Source organism: Ruditapes philippinarum, unplaced genomic scaffold, assembly GCF_026571515.1.
Source record: "Ruditapes philippinarum isolate M1 unplaced genomic scaffold, ASM2657151v2 ctg4181_1_1_1_1, whole genome shotgun sequence".
NCBI lineage: Eukaryota > Metazoa > Mollusca > Bivalvia > Venerida > Veneridae > Ruditapes > Ruditapes philippinarum.
In genome coordinates this window covers 76,757-100,801 of record NW_026867173.1, presented here as the reverse complement: position 1 = coordinate 100,801, position 24,045 = coordinate 76,757, and the positions used below count along the sequence as shown (strand labels likewise).

General features: G+C 34.0%; 2 protein-coding genes across 2 annotated transcripts in view; both read left to right on the top strand.

Moving 5' to 3' along the window:
• Positions 1–5,998: 5,998 nt before the first annotated feature.
• LOC132735142 (uncharacterized) lies at positions 5,999–7,647 on the top strand. Its single transcript, XM_060722042.1, has 2 exons — positions 5,999–7,223; positions 7,487–7,647. Exons 1-2 carry the CDS (start codon positions 6,575–6,577, stop codon positions 7,645–7,647), a joined length of 810 nt encoding a protein of 269 aa, XP_060578025.1. The 5' UTR covers positions 5,999–6,574.
• Positions 7,648–10,103: 2,456 nt separating this feature from the next.
• LOC132735141 (uncharacterized) overlaps positions 10,104–24,045 on the top strand; it is a 32,163-nt gene continuing 18,221 nt past the window's right edge. Inside the window, exons 1-3 of the mRNA XM_060722041.1 lie at positions 10,104–10,451; positions 11,973–12,294; positions 13,589–13,645. Of these exons, the coding sequence (XP_060578024.1) occupies positions 10,104–10,451; positions 11,973–12,294; positions 13,589–13,645 (727 nt within the window). The remainder of the gene's footprint in view (positions 10,452–11,972; positions 12,295–13,588; positions 13,646–24,045) is intronic.

The following is a 24,045-nucleotide window of genomic DNA, read 5'->3' as shown; positions in this document are numbered from 1 at the left end:
GTTTTTGAAAAAAAAATCATATTTCAACATCTATTATTTTAGATGTTGAAATATGATTTTTTTTCAAAGCGGCTTATATTAAGTTTTTTTGATATACAGTATATGATCAGTACATGTGCTGGGATTGACAAATATGCATGTTATTTGGATTTTAAAGGTGTTTTGAACTCCAAACCCCAAGTGTCTGTGGTTTGTAGAACTCAAATATAATTGAATATTACATTTTTAGCTCGACTATTCGCAGAATAATCGAGCTAATGCAGTCACCCATTTGTCGGCGTCGGCGTCCCTGTGGTTAAGTTATTGTATGTAAGCTGGTATCTCCATAACTACTGAAGGGAATGGATTGAAACTTCACACACTTGTTCCCTAAGATTATCTTAGATGATTGGCACAAGTCCCATAACTCTGATTTGCTTTTTTACATAATTATACCCCTTTTTCCACTTAAAAAATTCTTGGTTAAGTTTTTGCGTGTAAGCTGGTATCTCCATAACTACTGAAGGGAATGGATTGAAACTTCACACACTTGTTCTCTGTGATTATCTAAGATGATAAGCACAAGTCCCTTAACTCTGATTTGCTTTTTTACATAATTATGCCTCTTTTTCGACTTAGAAATTCTTGGTTAAGTTTTTGCGTGTAATCTGGTATCTCCGTAACTACTGAAGGGAATGGATTGAAACTTCACACACTTGTTCCCTGTGATTATCTAAGATGATTGGCACAAGTCCCATAACTCTGATTTGCTTTTTTACATAATTATGCCCCTTTTTCGACTTAGAAATTCTTGGTTAAGTTTTTGCGTGTAAGCTGGTATCTCCATAACTACTGAAGGGAATGGATTGAAACTTCACACACTTGTTCCCTGTGATTATCTAAGATGATTGGCACACGTCCCATAACTCTGATTTGCTTTTTTGCATAATTATGCCCCTTTTTTGACTTAGAAATTCTAGGTAAATTTTTGCTTGTTAGACGGTATCTCCATAACTACTGAAGGGTTTGTACCTTTTCGGACAATTTTATGTATTCATATAGGTAAGCATTATTATACTCAATGAAACAATTTTGTGACAACTTTTTGAATAGTCGAGCGTTACTATCCTCCGACAGTTCTTGTTTTTAATGTAGATGTCTCTTTTCTAAAACCTTCATTTTTCCGATATTACTGTGTTTTTTTAGTAATATCGGAAAATTGACGAATTTAGAATCGAGACATCTACGTTAAAAAATCGTAACATTCAATCAAATTTTAGTTCTACAAACCCTTCAAAAAGCTTCAAAAGGATTTTTATCCCGAAACCAAGTGCCTTTGGTTTTATTGATAGAGGAGTAGCTGACTATCTCAACGCGTAATAGAAGTTTGTCCACAGGTAAACAATGTTTTTCTTTTCGTTTTCTATAATAGGGTTTTTATCGGAAAATTAACGAAAAGTAGCAATGGATGCATATACTCTACTAGTAGAGGTCAGTATAACATCGGAATATATTTCATCGAGTGAGCACCAAAAGGTATATTTCACGAGTGGCGCAAGATTATGGCTATTTGTCGACTCTTAGAGTATCAGCACTTTTCAAATATATTTTTGTAGGGAAACTTTAATTCATTTTATACAGAATATATTTTCGATTGATTGCGTAGAAAATAAAGACACAGTCTCGAATGCGTCCACTATAAGCTTCGTAATATAATTAATCTTTGTTGAAGTGAGTACGAGGCGATGCGTGAAAAATGTCTTACTCAAGGAAACAACGGGGTAGCAACAGGGTAGCAATTCCTTAGTACCTATTGAGATGGTAGTTATAAAATGGGCTTTGTTAAATTATAGAATTTTTATTGTTCTCACTCTTTAATTATTTAGGAAATAGATATCAATTCTGAGTGCATTGTTGTAGAATAATGCACGGTTTGAGTTCAAATGCGTAGTAATATAATCACGAAGGCCGATAGGCCTGAGTGATTAATTACAAAGCATTTGAACGAAAAACGTGCATTATTATACAATAATGCACGAAGAATTAATATCTATTTCCATTCTAACACGTCAAGAAAAATTAGAATTATTATTATAAAGTTGGACTTTATGTTTGGTGGTTAAATTTGTTTTCGCCTGAGGGTTTCCCATAGAAACGTTCTTAAAAGGCTGTTCCAGTGGGTTGAAAAACAACTGTCGATAAATCTACCGTGAGGAGAAACATTTTGAGAATAACGAATTTTGAAAACGTTGGAAAAACTTTGTTTGTTTATTTTTTTTCACTTTATAATTTTTCAAGCGAAATACAAATTATTAAAAGTGAAATAAATGCAAAACTTAACTCGTTTGCGACATTTAAATAGCGTACTTGATTTGATTGTTTGACACGTGCTGTTAGGCGCTACATTGTGACGTCACGTAAACAACACTTAAAACGTCTGTACAGCGTTAACGACTGAATTAAAGATATTGGTGTTCGGATTCATTTTCTTAGTTAGACCATTTTCTTTCATTCTAGATAGCTTTCACAACAAAATTCGACAAAAAATGTTTTTATTTATCAGATTTTTTAGCTCGACTATTCGAAGAATATGAGAGCTATTGTAGTCGCCCCGGCGTCGGCGTCGGCGTCAGCGTCCGCGTCGGCGTCTGCGTTGGTTAAAGTTTTTTGTAAAGTCAAATATCTCAATTATTGCTTGAGATATTCAATTGAAACTTACAATACTTATTTATAGTAACAAGGTACATCAGATTGACAAGTTGGATAACTCTACCTACAATATTGACAGAATTATGCCCCTTTTTAACTTAGAAATTTTGGTTAAAGTTTTTTGTAAAGTCAAATATCTCAATTATTGCTTGAGATATTCAATTGAAACTTACAGTACTTATTTATAGTAACAAGGTACATCAGATTGACAAGTTGGATAACTCTGCCTACTATATTGACAGAATTATGCCCCTTTGAAACTTAGAAATTTTGGTTAAAGTTTTTTTCTAAGGTCAAATATCGTAATTATTGCTAGAGAAATTCAATTGAAATTTACAATTCTTTTTTATAGTAACAATGTACATCATTTTGAAAAATTGCATAACTCTGTCTGCAATATTTGCAGAATTATTTGCCCCTTTGAATCTTAGCAATTTTTGGTTAAAGGTTAAAGGTCTTCAAACATATTTACTTGAACCTTTACACATGTACTTAGGGTCATAATTTGTGGGTCATAATTGTATGTCACTGACCAAGTTCCATAACTATATCTTGCATTAAGGCTGATTCATATCCCCTTTTCTACTTAGTCTCCTGGTTAATGTTTACATGCAAGTTTTACATATCTCAATAACTATTAAAGATATTTATTTAAAACTTCACATATGCATTTAGGGTCAGAATTGTAGGTCACTGACAAAGATCCATAATTCTATCTTGCATTTAGGCTGATTTTTCTTCCCTTTTTCAACTTAGAAATTCGTGGTAAAGTTTTGCTTGTAAGCTGTTATCTCCATAACTACTGAAGGGTTTGTGCCTTTTTTGGGACAATTTTATGCATTCATAATAATAAAGCAGTGATTTACTTGATAAAACATCTTAATAACAAGCCTTTGTACCTTTTCTGTCAATTTTATGTATTCATAGGTAATTAGTATTATTATACTCAATAAAACACCCTTGTGACATTACCTTCCAAATAGTCAAGGCAATACTGTACAATTAGACTCTCTCTAAGGCCTATAACATGAATTTATAAAAAAAATTAGCCCTTTTGTGAACTTAGAAAATTTTACATTATTAAGGCTCTTTTACTATCAAGCACTTAGAATAGTCGAGCATGCTGTCCTACTGACAGCTCTTGTTAAACAAAATGGTGCCCTCAATGTGAAAATACACAGGGAGGTAGTAATAACGGCGAGTGCATTGTTGAAGAATAATGCACGCTTCGGGCCTTCTTTGTTTATTTAGAAAAAAAATCCGATAGTGTAAGAATAATTATTTGAACACGAGGAAGCCGCTTTTAGACCTTCATGGCATGAATAGATAAAATCTTCCAAAAACACATCTCTAGTAGCTTTCCATATACATGTACATTTAGTTAAGAAACCAAAATATATTCAACCTATTTTAGTCGATGTCACCCTTTACCTGGTAAAGTTATGAAATGGTTTTGCTGAGCTGTGAACTTGGAACAGTTCATTCAAAAGTCTGAGAGATTGGTATTAGACATTTAATGCATTTGTACAAATGAGTTACCTAAGTGAGCAAATTGTCACTCTGTGTGGATGTGACAAGGCTCTGTACTGCTGGCCTCTTTTAGGGTTATTAGTCCTGTTAGTTTTACAAGTTTTGGGTATTATAGTTTATAAGTAAAATATCTTTAGAATACAAGTCACTTCCTTATATAAGAGAAAAAAATAAATTAAATAAATAATCCATTTCACAGAAGTTCACCAGGCAAAATGCTACAGCCAAATGTTTGTTTTGGTTGTGTTTCACATCACACCAACACAATAAAGGGCATATGGAGACTTTCAAGCTTCACATGTGCATTATTTCAGGCATATTTGGACTATTTCTTAGAAAACACTGGTGCAATTGTATCCAAACTTTACAGGAATGATCAGTACCAAGTGTAGTTGTGCATATCGTTCCCTTTTTGGTTTTATAATTTTTGTCAGAGTTTTGGCCCTTTAATTATTTTTATGCCCTCTTCACAGAAGAGGGATATTGTTTTGCTATTAATGTCGGTCGCTCGGTCTGTCTATCAGTCTCTCGGTGTGTCCTTCAGTAAACCACATGGTTTCCGCTGATTATCTCGAAAACTATCACAAAGTCTTCATATTTCACATACTGATTGGTCATAACCAGTAGATGACCTTTATTTTTATTTTGGTGTCACCTAGCAAAGGTCAACGTAACAGGGACCTTTAATGGTTTCCGCTCATTATCTTGAAATCTATTCATCATAAAGTCTTCATTATTTTTTTATTTTTTTCTAAAACGTACCCATTTATGGCACGTTTCTATAACAAAATTAACAATAATGTGAGGGGGCATATGTGTCGTTGGACATTTCTTGTTATTTTCAAAGTTTCTCCGGAATACTCCTGCAATTTCATTGAAACGTTATTAGGGATTATTGGTAGCTCACGTACATGCACATATATCATAGGTTTCCCGCTTGAATTATTTATGGCCGAGTTATGGCCCTTCAATAAAAAAGGTGTTTTTATTTGAGTCACCAGCCACTTGTTTGGACTATTCATCAAAACTTTATAGAAATGATCAATACGATATTTTGTTCTGCGATCAGAAAATACAAAAATGTTGATGAGATGCACAGCAAAATATAATATGCTGACATTCAATCTCTGGCACAGAATTTCACGACAACTCTAACAACAAGTTGTCCTCAAATCAGCTTGAAACTAGTAATTTAAAAAGAAAGAAATATTATTATTTTGTTACAAGTATCCAACAAATTACAACGCATTCAAAGTTTAAAAGTAGCGTTGGCTTTTAGAATTGGCAATAAATGCACAACCACAAAATACGCGGATGAATATCAATTTAATCAATGAAAATGCTATTTTCAGCGAAGTTGATTACCGAATTCTACACAGATAAATCTGACTGTCGAGTAGTGGAATATACACATTTCGGACTGTTTTGGCGAGATTTTCCCTAAATTATTTACATCAGTGTTAAACAATAGGTTTATCGTGAACAAAATACATCTAAATCAATAAGGATTACATATCCGACATGGAAATTCTAAATTTAGAATTATTTGAGTTTTTCAAGCTTCCTTCATATTATTCCCCATGGTGCTTCGAGTTATTCCCCGTGGTGCAGGGATAACGCGCTCGTTTAGGCTGTAAGAGGTCTGGGGTTCAAATCCCAGTCGAGGCAACTATTTTTTTAAAGTGTCTTCTTAAGGAAGTAGTCACGATATGCAAGGATGAAGTGTGGCTGTCATAAAAAATGAACATAAATGATTTTTGATGCAACTCTGGTCATGCTACCGTATGTATCAAACTCAAACTGTTTTAGTAAAAATCTAAACGCAGTCGCTGCATCTCAGTGCCCTGTAAGATGAATTATGATATATAAAAATAAACTTAAACAGGAAAATACATACTGATATACTGTACGATTTAGATTGCAAAGATCAGAAAATACCTCAGAGCTTGCAGCCCTTTGATTGATTTAATGATTTTTGTCAGAATTATGTCCCTTTAATGATTTTAATTTTTAAAATTTGTACGGACTACTCTAATATCACAAATGCATTTTCAATGAAACTTTACAAGATTAATTGGTAGCTTGCGCATACGGGTTTTCCGGTTGAAGGATTTTTAGCCGAGTTATGGCCCTTAATTAAAATTGTGTTTTGCAGTGTTGATGGCCCTTGTGTCAATTTAAAGCGTCGCTTGTTTATATTTTTTTAGCATTGTTTGCTTATAAATGTTGATTTTAAGCGTCGTTTGACTGTATTCATTTTAAGTGTTATTATATGAATAAGCTTTTTTTATTTTTTAGAGTCACCAAACATGTTGTAGAAAAGACAACTTGAAGTATCAATCCTAATAAAAAAATCATGGATTCAAAAGACAAGGACTACAGGGTAATTACTCTTATTACTGACATTTGCCCAATACCTTTGAGGAAATATTTCCTTGACTTAGCGAAGTCTGATACAAGTTCAGGTGTCCCTTTCACAACGCTTGACCAGTATATGGTACACCGACACAGCGATGTAAAAACTCTCATGTCTTCTAAAAAATCTATACGGCAAGATCAGTATGATTTGATATATCCAAATGCTGACAAGACAAAATGGGACGTTACTATACTATCAGCTCTCTTGCTTGGACTTTTTGAGAATCAGATGAAAAAAGGTGAAAATAGTTTGATTAAAGTAATTTGTGAAAAACGCAACAAACTGCAGCACAAGCCGGGAAGCGTTATCACAGATGATGCCGAATTCGATTCAGATTGGAACGATATTGAAACTGCGACACAAACTTTAGCACGGATAGTTGGTGGAACAACGTTTGAAAATGAAGTAACAAAACAAATTCAAGCAGTAAAGGTCAACAATCTTCCAAGACTAGGCGATACACTCAGAAACTGGTATGAAGATATCATAATTGAACTTAAGAACGAAATCAAAGAACTCAAAGAAGAAACTGTTGAAATTAAGAAAATCCTTCAAGGTGTTTCTCATAAAAGACCTATTTCGAAAGGTAATTTTAATTTACTAGTAGTTACTAATTCAGTGTCACATAATCTGTTTGATAACAGTACTAGTCAATACACGGATTAAACTTCTTTCATTAACAATTTTACATTAACTTCTTTCATGTCTTTATAACTATATGAACTACGATACAAAGCAAATACATGGTAAACTATCTTAACTTTCATTTAAATGTTGATTATAATTTAAAAATGTCTCTTGCCATATTTGGTAATATAGTAATGACAATTCCATAATTTCATCTTACAGGGGCACCAGCTAAAAAGGTATTGAAAACTGTAGACGTACGCGTGAACAAATTAAGAGGTAAGCAAAACTTTCACTCTCTTTTATTCAAAAGCACAAATATGCAAATTATTGTTACAAGTATTGTTATATTTCGTAGTAGTACAATATCAGCCCATGAATAATGCTTCGATCCAACCTTCAGTTAGATTGCATAATATGAAGCAATGCATGTATTTCTAAGAACTTAACTGAAGATAATTGAAGATAATTGAATAGTTCCCATGCATCAACTATAGTAGATAAAAGATGACATCGCATCAGTAAAACCAATCATCTTTTGTGTGACAGCTTAATAGTGTAGATCACAATGCGGAAATTAGAGAACAAATAGAAATATCTTTTTTAAACATTGTCTGCTAAACTGTAGGATAATCGTAGTTATTCGACACTCAAAATATATTTTTATTAAGTTCTGTCCATGATTTATAGTTAACGACCTCTGGTAACTTAAATTAAACTAACATTGACGTGAAAAACAAACAGTTATCTACATACTGATCTAGGGAAAGGCAATTTGGACGAAATCATATTTGTTTGTGGATTTTAGTTACCAGTATCTTTGAGGTCAATTGTCACGAAGAAATTAATGTGTTGGCGATAACATGTAAAATAACAGTAGAATGAATAATGACCTGCAACATGAACATTGTTGTCCTATTTGTTGATTTCTAAGATACGAATTTCACCAATTTATTTACAAACTTATCAATGTAATTAAAACGACGTATTCTAAGAACATTCAAAAACTTTTAATATCTTGACAGACAGAGAACTTAATTTGTTTGCGTTAAAGCAGCATAACTGCCGATTCATACTAATTTTCATGAACATTTTATCGAAAAAGTAAAATTTTGTGAAGTGAACCAAAACGTACGCAAATGCATACGGCATAAATTAGTAATAACATAATGCAAACGGCACTTATATTCCACATGCATGTTTGTAAATTACTAAAAAGAGGTCAAAAATGGCCTTTAAATTCTGCGCAAGTAAAAATGATGCAAAATAAATCATTAATTGCACAAAACATGAGCATGTTTACAAGGTACTTGAATCTTGACTCCTTTAAACATTTCTTTTAATCAAAGAATAGTTTGCTTTTGTTTGATTTACTTAAAATATTTGTCACACCTGAAGGCATGCAGCTGTAAGATCTTTTTCTTAACTCTCATTTAAGTACTTGTTTGTTATCGTTTTAAGACTAAACAGAACATATTTCATTATTATGACTTATAAAAAAAATGAAAGATAAAAAATATTCTTTACAAGCTCACATGAGCACAACGTGCTCATGGTGAGCTAATGTGAATCCCAACAGTACGTCGTCGTGTGTCGTAGACAATTTCTTTAAACAACATCTCCTCTGAAATCAATGACTGCACAGTAACCAAACCTCACAAGAATAATCCTTGGGTTGTCTGCTGCTAAAATGGTTCAAGTGGTTTGCGGTATGTTGCATAAATAGGTCACGGGGCCAGAAAAGGAGTAACAAAAATGCAAACTTAAAAAAAATTCTTGTCTGAAAGTACAAGGCCCAGAAATGTGATATTTGGTATATGATATCATCTTTTGGGCTTCAAGCAAAGTTTTTCAAATACCCCTAGTGTTAAAATTGGTCCTGCCCCGGGGGTCATAGATATTCCTTTTATGTATATAAAAAAACTTTAAAAAATCTTCTCCTCTGAATTAACAGATGCTAGAGGTTAGATATTTGGCATATAGCATTATGAAGTGAACCTCTGCCAAAATTGTTCAAATAGCCCTGGGATCAAAATTTGCCTCGCCCCGGGGTGCATAGGTTTCCTTATATGTGTAAAGTAAAAACTTAAAAATCTTCTCCTCTGAATTAATAGGCTAGAGGTTTGATATTTTGCATGACTCATTGCCTGTTGTAACTCAACCAAAATTGTTCAAATTATATCCCTGAAGTCAAATTGGCCTCGCCCCGGGGGTCATAGGTTTCCCTTGTATGTATATATAGTGAAAAAATCTTCTTTTTATAATAGATGAAGGCTAGAGGTTATATATTTGGCATGAAGCATTGTTTAGTACAACTCTACCAAGATTGTTCCAATTATAGCCCTGGGGTCAAAATTTGCCCCGCCTCACTGTCATAGGTTTTCCTTATATGTATAAAGTAAAAGCTAAAAAAAACCCATCTTGTCTGAAAAGCTTAGGTTTTTGGTATATAATATCATCAATAGGTCTTCTACCATAGTTGTTCAAAGATTGCCCCATATTTTAAAATTTACCCTATACACAAATACAGAATGTATTTCAGCGTTGAGCGCTTTAAACCCTTGTTCAGCATCCTTGTTGTTTTATTTATTTATTTGTTTATTGTTTATTCTTTATTATTTTATTTTTGAAAAATGATGACTTGCATACGTTTGCATTATTTATTTTAGTATTAATTTTTAGACAAAAACTATAGAAAGGGAATTACCAAGAGATTTTTAAATTGTCAACCGGTAAGAACTGTGAAATATTGCGTATCCCTTCAAGAAAAACCCATTGTATAGTAGTCACTGGCTCCGAAAACACCAGTTACCTAGCAACAGTTTTATCGGCGATTATTATGTCGGAGAAATACCCTTTAGATAGATGCTTTGAAATGAAAACAGTTGATGACTGGAATAGTATCGATCCAAACGAAACAGATCTTGTTTTATTCACCGAACCTTTCGCAGAGCAACAGAATGAGTCCCGCTTACATCGCATATTCCAAAGCATGCTAGATTCTTGTAAGATGCCGAGCAAGGAATTTAGAATCGATATTGTGATAGTCTCCGAAAACTTAAAGGTCAACCAATGGAAGGAGAATCATGACGATAATGAGATCTTCAAAAACGTTATTGAGCTGTTTATGCCAACTGATGAAAACAACCCACTGAATCTAGAAAAACGTAATTTTTTAGCTATACTTGTTTTTTTGAAGAAAAAATGAGGTATTGTTATAGTTATGTCGGCGTTCCTGTTGGCGCCCTGAAAACTTTAATCTTGATCATAACTTTTTAAGTTCTTAGTGTATGTCTTCATACTTGGCCACAACAACCCTTGGTGCAATACATTCAAGTAGACCAGGCTGAAAACTTGATTAATAAATGATCTTGACCTTCTAGGTCAAATGTTCAAAATTGTGCTTTGATTTTCGCTGAAGTTTTGCTATTAGTGACTATAACTTTGTTATTTTGAATAAAAATTTCTTCAAACTTGAACACAAAAATCTTCTAGAATAGACTTTTAAAGTTAACTAGAATACCTTGAACTTTACTCATAAATTGACCTTGACCTTGAAGGTCAAATTATTATAATTTTCTCTTTTTTGCTGTAACTGCTTATAATTTTGCTTTCTAATGAATGGATTGACTTCAATATTAAGACACAACATTGTTTAATATAAATCCTTCATGTATGTATCAAACTCAAATTTACCTAGACGCTCATTTATGACCTTGACCTTAAGCTGATTTTTGCAAATTTTGACGAATAACTTGGTAACAAATTTTTCTATAGTTATGTTTATTATGATCTGACCTATCATGTAATTCACAAAGCTAGTTAGTTACGGACCGTGAAAACTTTTCAGTGCAATGACATTTTTTTCTCATTACATTACGCCTTGGTTCACCACTTTAGAAAGAAAGTATTACAAGAATTGAAAGAAAAATCACATCCTGGTTTTGTAAAAAACAAGACGTTTACTCTTTAAGTTTGAAAAAGAAAAAGAAAATGGCATCTTGATTAATGAAAGACGTTGGTTGTATAAGGCTTTGAAACTTGTTTAAATTTTATAGATGTAGGTATTACTCTGCGAGAGTCATAGTTACTAATGAGCACATATAATTTACCGAAATTAAAACAATAATATATCTTACATGTGTTTAACTTACTAATATTTCTATGGGCAATTTTAAGAAAGCACAAAAAATTGTACATTTCACCCAGTATACAAGAGCCATTGCTTTCATTTAATAACAAAGCCAGGAAAAAAGGAATATTATGAATAACGAAGAAATACTTCATTCAACAAATTGGTACTTTTTCAGAAACATAACAGATAAGAGACATGATGTTGGTGGGCGTTTTTGGAATATATGATAGGTATGTTTGATGTATACAACATTAGTAACCTATCTTGTTTAATAATGTTTTCATTAAAAAAAACAGTTCTAAGAAAAAGTTGAAAAATTATTTTCATTTGTTCAATCTTTATATATTTCATATTCATTTCTTTAGCTCAATCGGAGTAGTTTCATTCAATCACTGCAAAACAGACGCGTTCTGACAATAAAGAGCTGATGGGAACAAGCGCGGGCCAAAATGTTTTAAGAAACCATAAAGCGATTGGTTGTTACAGGATTCAAAGGGTGGTACATCCACAAGATTTGCATTGAAATTGGTTTCATCACTTTACAGCAAAGTTAAATGCGTATATTCTTTACAGAGGCCAGTGACGGAACAAGTGAGACTTGGGAAAGTCAGTGTTATTACATTGACGAATTTGCAGGCAAAATACAAGTATAATACTTCCTTTGTCGAGGCTTGGCTCAACAAGTTTGATATAATCTATGCAGCTGTAATCAAAGGACTGCTGAATGTGATAGTTACGTGTGAATCAAGTTTCTTCGAAAAGGTTGTAGAGAACTATACCACCCATGCTCTACTGAATCACATAATACAGCTACAAGATAAAGCTTTTGTCAATGTTGCTGTGAAAGAAGAGCCAGTATCTTCCACACCCGAGAACCCAAGCTTTTCAAATACAGGTGTGTAGGGCTTTGTCCTGCTCGTATAATGATGAAATCTGCTTTTAACTCTTACAAATGGAAATCATATTGTCAATTAGGTTCGTTTAATTAATCATGTGTAATGACCGACATATATACAATCATGAACACACACATATACTCTCACACTGATTAAGTTTGTGTTACAATATCAAAGCCAACTGACACATAATAAAATTATTTTACTGACACTTGGTGTCAGGGATTAAATTGAAAAAAATATTAGGAAGGGGGTGGGGTCGTTTTTGTATGCTGAACAAAATCTTAAGAAGCGATATTTACGAAAAAAGATCAATGTAAGGAAAGATAGTGTTAGTTACAATAGGAAATTTGATTAATAAGTATTAATAAGTATTTGGTTTTATTTCTGTATTTAAACATGTACAAACACTTTTAAGGTACTAGTATCTTAATTGTCATCTTTTCATTAAATATTTGCAATACAATTAATAAAAGATTTTACTCCAAAATTAACATCAAACACTTCATGCTAGAGTCTATGTTTGCTGTTGTTGACTTAAAAAGAAGTAATTATAATTTTATCATTAAATTCGATGTTTTTCTAACAAATGTTACCTTAAAGCCCATTGTACTTCATTTCTCCAAAGATATTTTTTTTCGGATGTTCTTTAAATTTTCTTTTATAGTTTCAAAAGAGTTATTCGTTGGCCAATTAAGTGAACCTTCTTTTTATTCTCTTTCTTTTTTGGCAATTAGTACGGTTATAGTGAATAAGTATTTTGTATGGGATTCAAAATACTATTTTGTTTACATTTGCTACTTTTATTACAAATTATTTAAAAGTCGAGCGTTGTCCCCGCCTAGCGGTGGCTCTTGTAATGATGTTTTATGATTAACATTTTCCTAAGCGTCTTTGATTTTCACCAAACGTGTTTGGAGAAAGGGAACCTAATGCTTTTTTCAATAAAGAAATTACATTGAAGACAGCAGCTTTTAACAACAATTATTTTATTGTTTATAATGATTAACCTACAGAACTCATATAATCACCAAGCTAGTACTTACGGACCGTGAAAAGTTTTCAGTGCATTTTACAATTTTTCTCATGCAATACGCATCGCTTCACACTTTTTCAATGAAAAAATCTTTCTTTTCTTTATAACTACGTGAACTACTAAACGAAACAAATACACGGTATACTATTTTAACTTTCATTTAAATGTTTATTATTAATGTAATTTAAAATTGTTTCTTGCCTATGTAATGTTTTTGTTATTTACAATTATTACAAGTCAATAATCTCATCTTACAGGGGCACCAGCTGAAAAGGTATTAAAAACTGTAGACGTACGCGTGAACAAATTAAGAGGTAAGCAAATCTTTCAGTCTGTTTCATTCAAAAGCACAAATATGAAAAATATTGTAACAAGTATTGTTATATATATTGCGTAGTAGCACAATATCAACCCGTGAATAATGCTTCGATCTGACAATTAGTTATATTGCGCAAATAAGAGGAAATGCATGCATTTTGGCCGGGTTGCACTGGTGCAAACCCGGGTTATAGTATGGTGAATGTCGGGCGGCGGGGAAAAACTTTCGTAACAGTTTTCTCAGCAACTACTTATCACAGCCTTTGATATGGCATAACAAGCATTGACACTGGTGGCCCATACCCGTGGGATCCGATTTCAGTCTGTCGCTATTCCACTTCCAGGTTTATCAACTAAGTTAAATTTTCAACATTAATGGTCACTGGTAGGAAATTTTCGTAACAGTTTTCTCAGCAACTGCTTATTACAGCCTCTTGATATTTGGCATACAGCATTGACACGTAGTCCCATACCGTGGGATTCGATTTCAGGTCTGTCGCTCATCCACTTCCGGTTTATCGACTTAGTTAAATTATCAACATTAATGGTCAATGATCATGATGATAGGAAATTTTCATAACAGTTTTCTCAGCAACTACTTATCACAGCCTTTTGATATTTGGCATACAACATTATCTAGTGGTCCCATACTGTATGATCTATTTTCAGATCTGTCGATCATTCATTTCCTATTTACCTACTTCGTTAAGTTTTCAACATTAATGGTCAATGGTAGGAAATTTTCGTAACAGTGTTCTCAGCAACTACTTATCACAGCTTCTTGATATTTAGCATACAGCATTGCCTCATGGTCCTATACTGTTGGATTTGATTTCAGGTCTGTCGCTCATCCACTTCCTGTTTACCGACTTAGTTAAATTTTTCACATTTATGGTCAATGGTAAACATTTTTTATAACACCACAGCCTCATTATATTTGGTATACAAATGAAACCCGGCCTTTTCTGTCTTTGATCCATTTTTTATAACTTAACTGAAGATAATTGAATAGTTCCTCTTGCATGAATTATAGTAGATAAGTATGGCGGCTGATTTGTGCCATTCGTGTTTTTCGCCTCGCGACCTCGCCAAGCGAAAAGTCGAAAATTTACAAGTTAAAATGGCGGGGCGTGGAGGAAAAACACGTTAATAAGCAAGGGCGCAGAGCGAAGTTTATTAAAAAAAAATTCGCCCCGCGGGGACGCGGAGCGAGATTTAAGAAATAAAACTGCAGGGTCGCGGGACGAAAACACGCATATTAGCGGGGGTGCGGGGAGAAGTTTAATCTAAATAAAACTTCGCCGCGCACCCCGCTAATTAGCATGTTTTCGTCCGCGACCCGGCCAAGCGAAAAATCGAGAACAAACATGTTAAAACAGCGGAACTGCGGAGCTTAAACACGCTTATTAGCGAGGCTGGGGTGAAGTTTGATAAATCAAACTTCGCCACGCACCCCTGTGCTTATTAGCGTATTTTTGTCCTGCGACCCCACCAAGCGAAAAGTCAATAATTAACAAGTAAAATTAGCGGGGGCGCGGAGCGAAAACACGCTTATTAGCGGGGACGCTAATAAGCGTGTTTTTCGCTCCACGACCCCATGGTATTTTTATATCTCGCCCCGCGGGGCAAAGTTTTATCTATTAATCTTCGCCCCCGCTTATAAGCATGTTTTCACTATGCGCCACCGTCATTTTAACTTGTTAATTCTAGACTTTTCTATTTTGCGGGGCCGCGTGGCAAGATTTAAGAAATATAACGGCAGGGTCGCGGAATGAAAACACGCTTATTTGTGTGGGCGAGGGGCGAAGTTTAATACAGTAAAGACTGTTTACAGTGACCTTCGATGGGAGAAAAGAAAAAAGGTCATTATAGACAGGGAGTCACTGTGGACAGTCTGTACATAATTCGGATATATGAACATATAATACCAATATTTTGTTGAAAAGCAGGATAGTACCATACTAAGGGTTTAATTATATTTTTATTGATATTAAACATATCAAATATCATTTATAAAAAACAAGAGAGTATTAAAATTGCATGTATAATTGGTTAAGATTATAAACTACACCATAACATTAGTATTTAAAAGTTACATATTCATTAAAATGTAATTTATATTGATAAATTTGTTTGTAAAAAATGTTTAATTTCAATTTTACTAATGAGATGTTACTGTAGAGACATTTAATTTTGTATAATCAGCCTGTTTACTTTACGGAGTTCAATGTATAAATAAAACATTAGATACGAATCTTCACATAATTTCTACAGATAAATGCTCCGAAAAAAATTAACAATCGAGGTTTCAAACATAACCACACCTTTAAGACGTCTGGCATTGTTTATCTTTACACCGCAGCAATTATGTATATGCAGGTGTCTTTAATCATTCTATCGGCGAAAATTGATTTAATCTGTCGCCATTTTGTGTAATTGTCAACAAACAGCCACAGTGTATTGCTGTGTCGCCAATTGGTTAATGCAAACTGCCGTAGATACAACGCGCGTTCTGATTCGTCAATCACATGAATACGTAATGAGAAAGATAAACATAGTGAACTCTTGCCTTGCGGCGTGTATATTGAACTTTGTTGATGTTGACACGCGTTCTTAATTAGCGGATTAACGGTAATTGGTTGTAATTGAGAGGTAAACAAATTATTAACATACCTAGCGGAGTAAATAAGTATGACGGAAAATTATAAAAATCGGGCGACTTCAAAATCTCTTTGAAGTTTGTTTTAGGCAAAGTCGCTGATCCGAAGGCGACTTCTTCGCCAAAGTCGTCACCTAGTTCAAGCCTTGCTCCCCTTGCAAAAGTCGCTGTTCACGGCTCAAATACCGTAACGGGTGACTAAATCATGGTCGTTGTACGGACTAGACAGGAAGTCGCTACATACAGACCATTTATATAGTAAATACTGTTCGGTGCACTTAACTATGGTCACTAAAGACAGAACGTCGCTAGATACAGGGGGTCGCTAAGACAGTCTTTACTGTAAATAAAACTACGCCGTGCGCTCTTGCTAATAAGCGTGTTTTCGTCCCGCGACCACACCAAGTGAAAAGTCGAAAATCAACAAGTTAAATTGGCGGGGGCGCGGAGAAAAAACACGCTAATTAACGGGGACGCTTATAAGCGTGTTTTGTTCCGCACCCATCCGTGTTTTTAGCTCACCTGTCACAAAGTGACAGGGTGAGCTTTTGTGATCGCTTTTCGTCCGTCGTCCGTCCGTCGTCCGTCCGTAAACTTTTACTTTAAATGACATCTCCTCATAAACCACTAAGCCAATTTCATCCAAACTTCACAGGAATGTTCCTTTGGTGGTCACCTTTAAAAATTGTTCAAAGAATTTAATTCCATGCAGAACTCTGGTTGCCATGGCAACCGAAAGAAAAAACTTTAAATATCTTCTTTTAAAATACCATAAGAGCTAGAGCTTAGATATTTGGCATGAAACATCTTCTAGTGAGTGTCTACCAAGTTTGTTCAAATAAAAGCCCTGGGGTCAAAATTGGCCCCGCCCCAGGATGTAATTGATTTTCCCTATATGCATATAGTAAAAACTTAAAAAATCTTCTTTTAAAGAACCCAAAGAGCTAGAGCTAAGATATTTAGCATGAAACATGTTCTAATGGGTGTCTACCAAGTTTGTTCAAATAAAAGCCCTGGGGTCAAAATTGGCCCCGCCCCGGGGGGTCATTGATTTTCCCTATATGCATATAGTAAAAACTTAAAAAATCTTCTTTTAAAGAACTCAAAGAGCTATGGCTAAGATATTGAGCATCAAACATGTTCTAATAGGTGTCTACCATGTTTGTTCAAATAAAAGCCCTGGGGTCAAAATTGGCCCCGCCCCAGGGGGTCATTGATTTTCCCTATATGCATATAGTAAAAACTTTAAAAAATCTTCTTTTAAAGAACCCAAAGAGTTAGAGCTAAGATATTTAGCATGAAACATGTTCTAATGAGTGTCTACCAAGTTTGTTCAAATAAAAGCCCTGGGGTCAAAATTGGCCCTGCCCCAGGGGGTCATAGATTTTCCCTATATGCATAATTAGTAAAAACTTAAAAAATCTTCTTTTAAAGAACTCAAAGAGCTATGGCTAAGATATTTAGCATCAAACATGTTCTAAAAGGTGTCTACAAAGTTTGTTCAAATAAAAGCCCTGGGGTCAAAATTGGCACCGCCCCGGGGTCATTGATTTTCCTTATATGTGTAAAGCAAAAACTTAAGAAATCTTCTTTGAAAAAACCCAAATAGCTAGAGTTAAGATATTAAGCATAAAACACCTTTCAGTGAGTGTCTACAAAGTTTGTTCAAATAAAAGACCTGGGGTCAAAATTGGCCCCGCTCCGGGGATCATTGCTTTTCCTTATATGTGTATAGCAAAAACTTGAAATCTTCTTTGAAAAAACCCAAATAGCTAGAGTTTAGATATTAAGCATAAAACATCTTCTAGTTAGTGTCTACAAAGTTTGTTCAAATAAAAGCCCTGGGGTCAAACTGGCCCGGCTCCAGGGGTGTCATTGTTTTTAACTATATGTGTATAGTAAAAACTTAAAAAAAATCTTCTTTTAAAAAGCCCAATGAGCTACATGTAGAGCTTAGATGTTTAGCATGAAACATCTTCTTATGGGTGTCTACCAAGTTTGTGCAAATAAAAGCCCTTGGGTTAAAGTTGGCCCTGCAACGTTGGGGGGGTGGAGGGGGCAGGCTGTCAACCAATTCCTATATTCCTATAAAACTCCTATATTTTGGGTCGGAATCCTATATTTTAAAAAACCTCCTATTTTTCCTATATTCTCCTATATTTTGAATATTTTTCCTATATTTTTTTTTAAAATATATTGCCGAGGAATTCAAAGAGATTTAAATTTTGGTACTGCTTTTGGCCTTTTGTATTTTACAGGTAAGAGAATGTGTATGCCTGCATCAGCATCACATTACTATGCTCAAGGCTGCTGTGCTCCACATAGCCATCTGCATGGTCACCATGAAAAGCAGTGCATCAGTATGTCAACTTTATTTCAGGTGACCATTCAGATGATGGTCATGCATTGCTGTAACTTTCTGCTGATGCTGTGGTTCAAAGCTAATGCAGGCTGTCCAGCATCCCTAATATTCCTAAAAAAGTGAAAAATTCGAAGGGAATTCCTAAAAATGCCTTATTTTTTCACTGAAATTCCTAATTATTTTTATCTTTTGTACTAAACATACTTATAACTTGTAACCCTGTAAACATAACTCAAAGTCGACCATGTTTTGAACATTGTCAAAAATGAATTGGCCATGATTTGCCAACTCAAAATTGATGACATTGAAATGGTTTCGTTTCAACTAAAAGTTACTTTGACTATGTCAGTAACATTGCTATTTCATAATCAAAGCAGTTGTTGATAATCATGTTGACAGTTAACAGCAAAAACACTACCATATCATTGTCCTGAAACTTAAATCATAACCATAAGAGGTCCACTTATTCTTGAATATTTTGACACTGTTTTGCCAACTCCAGATATCTTGAATTTTATGTTTGTTCATTTTATCCAAATTTCTAAGGTGGTCCATTTGTATCTTATCATATTTGAAAATGATCATTATGAAGCTGTTGTAACACAATCTTAATTAAAAACATGTGTAAAAAGTTGTCAAAAATTAATGTACAATTTGTTTACTCACAACTCTTTTATTTAAATCTGCATAATATCAAAACAACATTGTAAAGTACTGAATGGGTTAACATAGACTTTGAAAAATTAATTCTTTCCCTCATACTTATTTATTCTTTTCGTATCTTTGTAGGAGAAATTGCTTATTTTGCCACAAAGTTATCAATTTCATTCAGTTCTTGTTCTTTCATTCATATGGTGCAATTTAGGAAAGGCAGACTCATATAATTAATCACACTCAAAATAATTTGGCAGTTCAGTAATATAAAGCTCATTTCCAATTACAATGTACACACATTTTGCAATTATGTGATCTAGATAAACTGCAATTGAATGGTCTGTGTGATGAACTTTTTTGATGTGCAATTCTTTGTGTTGATTATAGATGCTTCCCATTTATTCAAATGACTGTACTAAGGCAAATGCCTTTTTACTTTTTACCTACTTTTACAAAAAAATTCATTTGTCCATAATTATGATTCAAAAGCTGCATTGTGCAAGAATTTCACTGTATAAGAATTCCTTTTAGACACTTGTGGTTATAACATTCCCAAAACATAGGTAGAACATGTTCTTTTTGACATGTTCAGCCATTTTAAAAAATATGGTTTGAACATGATTTGACTATGACCATTTCCGCAGGGGAGGCAGTTGACCATTGAGTCCACACTGGTAGCACCTTTGCTCTATTACTAAACTAGAGCATTATTTGTGAGTTACCTTTGTGTCAAATATGCAAAGGTAAGCTCACATCATGGTCTTTATGGACCTTAGTTTATTTAGTCATAAGATTGCAAATTTTAGCCCTAGAATTTCTATTACGTACCCTAAAATTCCTAATTTTAGCCTTAAAATTTCTGAAATATTACCGTAAAATTCACCCTAATTTTATGTCGGAAGGTGCTGGACAGCCTGCTAATGGTTTCCTTCACTTATACGGTAGACATTTTATTGTAGAAACAGCATGTGTAAAAGTAAGAATAATTTACATTTATATAAGCATTGGTAAGTTAAACAATTTAAGTTGAAAACTCCTATTTTTTTGCCTCAAATGGTCCAAAAAATCTATTTCCTGCTAAAATATTCCTATATTCCTCCTTTATTTTGGATAAGACCTGGTTGACAGCCTGAGGGGGCCTATATACAGGTGAGCGACCTCAGGGCCATCATGGCCCTCTTGTTTAAATCTCGCCCCCGCGGGGCAAACTTTCATCTATTAATTTTCGCCTCCGCTTATAAGCGTGTTTAGCTCCGCGCCACCGCAACTTTAACTTGTTAATTCTCGAATTTCGTTTGGCGGGGTCGCGGGACGAAAACATGAATGACACAAATCAGCCACCATGGATAAGAGATGACATCGCATCAGTTAAACCTATCATCTGCTGCGCGACAGCTTAATAGTTTAAATCACAATGCTGAGATAAAAGAAAAACTAGAAATATCTATTTTCCAGACAAAGCAAATCGAAAAAAATAATACATATAAAGAACCGACACTCTGCCTAGAATATTTTTTGAGTTATTGGCGTCCGCGCCAAAGCGCGGCGCCCTTATGGAATGAAATCAGATTTTGTGAAAGGGCGACAGCAACTTCTCGAGCCTTTTAGTCAGTCATAATAAAAGCGGATCATTCCGATCGGTATGAGGGTGCTTGATTATTAATTAAGAATGAAATGTCGCGATATGTTACAATGAATAGCGAACTAGAGAATTTTCGCAATGCAAACATTTTCAAATGAAATAACCTTTTCCGTCAAAAAATCGCGCTCTTCGGGTTTTTTTATTTATCATTTTGTAGTACATAGTGGGTTATCATGGTATTTTATTGTTGTACATGTATCCTAGAATGATCAGTTTATTGTCCGGTCTCTCCCGGGTTGAAGTAGATGTTTGATATCGTTACAATTAAAAAAACACAACAACAACAATAGCATGTTTCATTTTATCTATTTGAGATAAAAACAATAAAAATGTACAATAATTTAGAAAAATGTACATTTGTATGGTATTAATATGACATTATCAACTTTGAAACATTTTATCTAATTTGTTATCCGTGTTTAGTAAAGATGCCGAGGAATTATTCAAAGTTACGAATTAGATTTTATGAATTATTCAACTAATTGATAATTTAAAAAATGATAAAGGAAAATACAAATGTACATGTACATGGTTTAAGAATAAACAATATTATATATTGAAAGATAAACCATAATTTACTTTTACTTTAACTGACTTTTTCCAGTTAAGTTTTGACTTATAATCGTCGGTTAATATGACAATTGAATTCTTAAAATTTATTTTACAATTTTAATAAAAAAAAGAGTAGTAAAAACTCAGTATTAAAATAACACATAAAACACAAAAAAGAAAAGAAAACAATATTCATAAAATTTGTATGTTTTTTTATTAAAATTAATAGATATTACATTTATTGTATAATAAACAATTATGCTCAACATGATCAACATGGTTATATAATCAGTGTCATATTTTTACTAAGTGTGAACAGATACCTTAAGAGGGGGACTCTTCGCTAATAACGATAACATAATAAGGGACAATTACAAAGGTGTGGTACGTGTTGATCATGCGTTACACATATGGATTATAAATGATTGTATACATGTATATCTGTTGCTATTAATTACCACGATCATAAAGAAATAACAAGTAATATTCTAATCTCTAGCATGCCAATCAAAGTTCATAATGAACAATGTCTTTCGTCCGCTCATTTATAAGTGATATACATTTCTGGTTGTTTATAAGAATATCTTGTCATCATGTGTCTACTAGTTCATCTTCACTTGCTGCATTTCTTGCTTGGACGCCCTTTGATGCTTTGCATCAATGCTTTTCTTGTACCTATCTATAATCAGATGGGTGTGGGAGGAATGTCTTCTCCCATAGACCGGGAAATTTCCAAAAAGGAAGCAACGATAATGCATTAAATGTCTTTATAAACATTCAAAATTTTGTAATGTTAAAGAATGTATATTGTCTACTCTAATAGCTTCGTGTGGCAACAAAGATACCTGATATTTTCAACAATGTGTTTTTGTGCAGTAAAAACTTTAGAAACTGACAAAATCCACACCACTTCTGTGTTAGAAGTCATTCTGAGATGGCAGAGGACACCGTGCATGTCAAGCTTGTTGCCCTTTGTTATAAAAAGCAAAAAAAAGATAAATGAACCAATACAAGTTAATCCTGTCTAAGGGACCTCACAGCTAGCTACATATATATACTTTAACAATTAACTCTGAAAACCGCAAAAGGTATCAACAAGAAACTTTCGAGGTAGATAGATCTCATTGACTAGAATTGAAGTGACGAAGAACCGACACTCTGCCTACCATATTTTTGGAGTTATTGCCCTTTCTTCAATTTTACACTGTGATCTTTGCACGGGACATAACTCTTAAATAATAAGATATATCAACAAGAAACTTTTTGTGTAAATAGTTCTCATTGGGTAGATGTGCAGTAAAAAAGAACCATAATGTTGTCAAGCCTAATTTTGAGTTATTGCCCTTTGTTCATTTTTAAACTTTGATCTTTGTCCGGAACGTAATTCTGAAATCAAAAGAGGTATCAATAAGAAACTTTGTAGGAGATTGAGTAGATTTGCAAAAGAAACGTAACTCTGCCTCCTTCCCTAATTTGAGAGTTATTGCCCTTGATTCATTTTTGCACTATAAACTTTGCCCGGGACCGAACTCTGAACTACAAGAGATATAAACAAGAGCATCATCCAGTTTAACCGGCTTTTTTCTGCTCTTCTTTGTACTTTGAATGTGTTACAACTTACTTCGTGCCCACTTTGACCCTATTGCCCCCTTGAAATTACGTAAAAATCAACTGATACAGCGGGTGCAAAAACACTCAACTGTTATATATCAATCGAGCTTTTTTCGTATATGAATCAAGTGAAAAAACTTTACTGTTATATATCAAAACAGTTTTCAAATCCTAAATGGAAATGTACCGAGTATAATGGGTTAGAAAGAACTATGGAAAAGCTCGCAGCCATGCGCTATTTTTTTTTTTACATTGCTACATTCCTTGATTTGTAAGCATAAGCATTGTTACAGTTTTGCTTTTTCGCATTCTTGCTTAATTATTTGTTTACGTTGTTATATTATCGCATTTTGGTATTCCAGTTGTACCAGCGCATGCAAACATCTGTAAAAAGCTTACTGAATGTAATAATATAATAATATACTAGTATGTGCAATATATGTCTGTGTATTCGTGTTGTGACGATACAGAAAATGCAACAATACAATAAAGAGAAAATGCAACAATGCGAAAATAGGACCATTCAATTTTGGAAAATTTGAAGTGTGACTTGCATCAAGCTAAAGATACAAAAAGATACAAAGTTGGACTTTTTCTTATGTCATTTTTTTCGCATTGCTACATTCCTTAAGCCTGCGTCACATTACACTCCGATTAGGTTTACGATAGGGTACCGATGTCTGAACAGGCTGAAATTGCCATTTTTTTAAAAGTTTCCGGCCGGTGACCCTCCGGTGTCAAGTGATCGGTGGGGCACCGCACGAGTAATCGGTGAATTTTAGTGCAGAGTTATTTTCTTCCGGCATCCGGTGCATCGCCAGCTCACTGTAGTAGACACGGTTTAATACCCTCCGATACCCGACCGGGCACCTTTTGTTATCTGTTACATACCGGTTAAAATTTTCACCTCCTGGGC